This window comes from Bombina bombina, chromosome 6, assembly GCF_027579735.1.
Source record: "Bombina bombina isolate aBomBom1 chromosome 6, aBomBom1.pri, whole genome shotgun sequence".
Taxonomy (NCBI): domain Eukaryota; kingdom Metazoa; phylum Chordata; class Amphibia; order Anura; family Bombinatoridae; genus Bombina; species Bombina bombina.
Genome location: NC_069504.1, coordinates 644539947 through 644544770, shown reverse-complemented (window position 1 = coordinate 644544770; position 4824 = coordinate 644539947). Strand labels below are relative to the sequence as shown.

The 4824-nt window shown below is 34.7% G+C and overlaps 1 protein-coding gene across 1 annotated transcript in view; it reads right to left on the bottom strand.

Annotated features, from left to right (window-relative positions):
* Positions 1–2100: 2100 nt before the first annotated feature.
* The window catches only part of LOC128662180 (ras-related and estrogen-regulated growth inhibitor-like protein), an 8471-nt gene continuing 5747 nt past the window's right edge, over positions 2101–4824 (bottom strand). Inside the window, exons 3-4 of the mRNA XM_053716007.1 lie at positions 4640–4716; positions 2101–2679 (exon numbers count right to left, since the gene is read on the bottom strand). Coding sequence (XP_053571982.1) covers positions 2251–2679; positions 4640–4716 — 506 coding nt within the window. The 3' untranslated portion in view covers positions 2101–2250. The remainder of the gene's footprint in view (positions 2680–4639; positions 4717–4824) is intronic.

The following is a 4824-nucleotide window of genomic DNA, read 5'->3' as shown; positions in this document are numbered from 1 at the left end:
CATGATTAGATGGCGGTGCATGAAATTTATTTAGTGTTTAGTGTCCCTTTAAGAAGTGATTATATACAAACTATCAGACTTCCATGCACCTGACAGCTTTTTTAAATCCCCTGCAGATTAGTATCTGACCATTCATTTGAGTAGAGTTTGAATAAGAACTCAGCGATCTTGGTAAATTTCTAGGAGAAATGTAGTGAAGTGCATGTATTTTTTTTTATTTTTTTTTGGTGAATACCACAAAGTGCATTTTTCCTAAAGTAAACAACAAAAGATGCTTCAAGAAGGCCAGAGGATATTTACCCTACAAAACTGCCAAACTCTTCCATCACTTCCATTTCCCAATGAATATGATCATATGACTGAAGAACAATAGCACTAAATGATTCTCTTTCCAACCCCTAAATCCCCTCTCCAACTGTACTCTTACACATGCAGCTCTCCCTTGCCAGATCGTGTGACAGGATTTGTTCTCAGACCTCTCCATATATTCATAATATCAGTTTTTCTCAACACCAGTTGTTAAGTGTCCCAACAGGAAAGATTTAAAAATATATATTTTACCTATGATGAGACAATCATAATAGTTTGGCCTCTGTTAATTTGAGCAAGAATATAACAACATTTAAACTGTTTAGATATTTTAGGATTGGTTATGAGGAATATTAAAAGATATGTTTGAGATTCAAATATAGAAGGTAATAATTATTATCTTCCAACATGTTAATCATTTTAGAGAAATGTAGATAATGAGAAAAAAAGATAAATATAAACTCATAATTGTATACAGAGAATGAAAACAGGTTAAACTTTTAGATAAAGATAATAGCATTCTGTATATGTAGCGTGTTGTGCAATATCATTAGGAGCTTGTGTATTATCAGAGGACAGTACCCTTCATGAATTCATCAAATATGTATTTGTCCTCTGAGAACATAGATGAGACTGCCCATATTGCTTATCTTAATTAAGATAATCGTAATTATCTTAATTTAGGTTTCTGTTTTTGTTTGTTATTCAAAAATAATTACCAGTATGATTAAGGGCCAGATTTCAAGTGGAAAGGTAATCTCCAGCAGTGAGCAAAGTGACTTTAATTTTCAAACAAAGGTCAAAATTGAAAATTAAAGTCACTTTGCTCACTGCTGGAGATTACCTTTTTACTTGAATTGTCTGGGCTTGGTTAGCCCCCTCCGTGCACTTGTGAGTAGTGGGTGCTGTATCCATTTCTACTTATCTGCAGATTTCAAGTGGAGCAGTATTTAACGCTCCCTCTCTTCTAGAACTAAGCTTTTTGCTAAACCAAAAATGGGCCGGATCCTAAGCTTAGATTCATGCTTTTCAAATAAAGATATCAAGAGAACAAAGAAAATTGATAATAATAGTAAATTATAAAGTTTCTTAAAATTGAATGTTCTATCTGAATTGTGAAAAAAATTGGTTTGGTATCCTTTTAAATACACAGCTCACCTACACAAGAGGTTGACATTTAGGACCAAGACTAATTCATGGTAAGGACATGAATCTCTCCCTTTACTCTGAGTTTACTCTCTATATACACCCATACAATATAATATAGTATATATATATATATATATATATATATATATATATATATATATATATATATATATACACACACACACAATTCAAAGTGCAATATCAACAGCCTCAGAGGGAAATTAGTTTGTTAGAAAAAAATAGCCAGGAAGTATGGTAATAGTAAAATAAGGAAAAGCTTACACATCTCAACACCAAGGCCACATTTCAGATACCATATATTTAATGAGCCTTTTAAGACCAGGAATTATTTTATTCAAGAACTGAAAAAGTTAGAAATAATAATTGGAATTTTAAGAGCCATGTCTCCCTGGCACCCAGGATTTGGCATGTCAAGAACTACACAGTTATGTGGTCTGTATTATGCTTTTTTGGTTTCTGCCAATCACATAGAGACCTAGACATGAATAATAGCTGTTTTAAATTGGTTCCTTGGGATTCTGTTTTGTTTTCCACAGTTCAAAAGCAGGAACCGGCATATTCACAGCACTAAAAACAAATTAGCAGTAATCAATGAAAATAAACTAGAAAAAAGTGCTTAAGTGCAGACTCTCCAAATAAGCGTTGGATTGTACAGTAAGAAAAGTCCATTCCATGCGCAGAACATTATATAAGAAAAAAACAAGAAGTCACACATCCCAGATGTTAGATTCATGGGATGTCTCAATTATCAACTGCCAAATATTTCAGGTATTAGAGAGAGTCTGTTCTTCTCCTGGCAAACACAGCTGACATGCTCTTTACAATACCTCGTATTCCTGTTCCTTTCTTAGTAACCAGCTTGCACTCTTTAATCTTGTCAACTAAGCCATGAAACACCATGAGGACACCGTGATAGGCTTCAGCTGCTGACACCTCATAGAAATCGCAGTCCATAGAAAGGGCTAGGAGTCTTCCCTCTTCACTGGATACAGTGCGCAAGTGGTGCAGGTCACGTTTGTTGCCTACAATTACAATAGGAAGTTTCTCCGAACCCAAATAGTCTTTAGATGCTTTGATCAGCTGAATTGTTTGACAGATGATATTGAAACTTGCTCTATCACAGATGCTATATACCAACACAAAACCATCAGCCCACTGTATACGTTTTTCCTCCTCTGCACAACTATCATCTGTTGGTTCCTGAAAGGAAATAGTGACAACATAATTTTACTTATAACTTTTATTTATGCCACCTCTACAAAGAGTGTGAGTTGCTATGGTAACACAGTCCTCCTGGACAGATATCAGCACCTTTCATGATAACAGAACTGCAGACCATGTTCAGGGGTGTTGGTAATGCAGTTCATGTTCAGGGTAATGTTGGTAAACGAAAACCCGAATGAATGCACCAACTAAAATTAAAGAAATAAAAAAATACTGACAAAATTTGTCGGTATTCATTTGTTTCCTTTAATTTTTTAAAGGGATAAATACTTACCTTAACACCCTGGAGAGCGGGCTAACACAATCCTCTTTTTGCCAGAGCCCCAGTCGCGCTAACAGAAGGCTTAGCCCACTCAGCTCCCAGGACCTGTACTAGTTAGTGCAGGTCCTAGAAACCAAGAGCGTTAAGCCAGGTGTTCGGGGGCCGGGGCTCTGACAAGAAGAGGATAAGGTTAGGGCACTCTCCAGAGTGTTAAGGTAACATTTTTAGCTACAGGTGAACTTTTCACTTGTAACTTCAAAACCTTTACATTTGTTTAACGAAAACAAATGTAAATCTTTAATGAAAATTTGAAAACTGAATAGTGCAGGCAGCAATTATTTTAAGGAAACATGACATTTTCTGCCCTGTACATGTCTAGTGCACGCTACCTACCTAGGTATCTCTCCAATAAAGAATAACATGAGAGCAAAATAAATTTTAAAATAGAAGAAAATTGGAAACTTTTTAAAAATGTCATTCTCTATCGGAATAATGAAAGAAAATGTGGGGTTTCATGTCCCTTTAAATTTAAAGAGACATAAAGTTGCCATAAAAGAAATGTTCTAATGTAGTAATTTATTTTTGTACTACTATTCATCCCTGACTACGTATTCAACCCCTGTGAAGGTTGGTTACAATGACCTTTAAAAGGGACATAGTATTCTAAATGTTTTATTGTTCATATGAAGTAGCAGCATTTAAACATGTTGAAAATATGTTCTGCTCTTAAAAATGTTACATAAAAAGTTTTTCTGTAGTAAATACAGTAGATGTATCAGTTGTGAACGTATTACTAATGTTCATTAACTGATAAGGACAGCTTTACTGGTGACGATGGAGCAGCGTCATCAAGCTAATATATTCTGAAATGACCAATTTTAGATTAAACACATTACTACAATGTCCCTTTAAAGGGGCAGCAAACATGTCTCATTATTATACTTACTGCCTTTTCTTTAACATTATAATCCATCCACTAGTTTACAAAAAAAAACTTTTTTTGTTCCCTTCTGTTGTCATCAGGTAGTGCAGCCAATCAGAAAGCTATATTGCCTATTCCACTGAGTCATTGGGTTGTTACTGATAAGCCAAGTTATAGATGTTCCATTGCACCAATAAACCCTCATGGAATAAAAAAGGGGCACTCTGCTTTGAGTCTATTGGGCAGATAGTAGGGCTGTTCATATTGCCCAAGGACAGCAAACAGAGAAAAAAAAATGGATGGGTGGCCAAAGACCCTTAACATTGTTTTTATCTTAAGGCTCTGAAATCATATTGAAGATTGAGCATATGTTTTATTAAAAACTATTCATATTATTTTACTACATCTATTTCCCCAAAAGATGGTAATTTCTAAGTTTAACAAAAATTCACAGTACTGTGTCTACCAAAGTTCTTATTTTGCTTTTACTCTGTTTCCTTCAAAATCTGCACGCATAGAGTTATAAAAAGTTTTCTATTGATGAAACTGTGCCAGATGTAAAAAAAAAAAAAAAACACTTAAAATGAATGAATACGCCAAGAAAAAGAAACAGAGCACTATGCCAAAACATACTTTTCTCTGCTCTTCTTCATCTCCCACTAAATTACTATGAGGCAAATTGTCAAAATTTAGTAAATACAGTGCGGAGGGGGGAAATCGCGTGCAAAAAAAAAAAGAAGGGGGGTGCTCACCCTTGAATACGGGAAATCCCAAATATTAAAGATCACTTCCTTTCCATCCACAGAGACGTTATGGCTATAAATAGATTCTGCAAGAAAAACACATTTTCAATCATAAAAAAGCTAAAGTTATTTAATTTATAATGTCTAAGCAACTGGTTAGCTGAATCAAGTATGTTTCTGGGTTTTCATTTAAA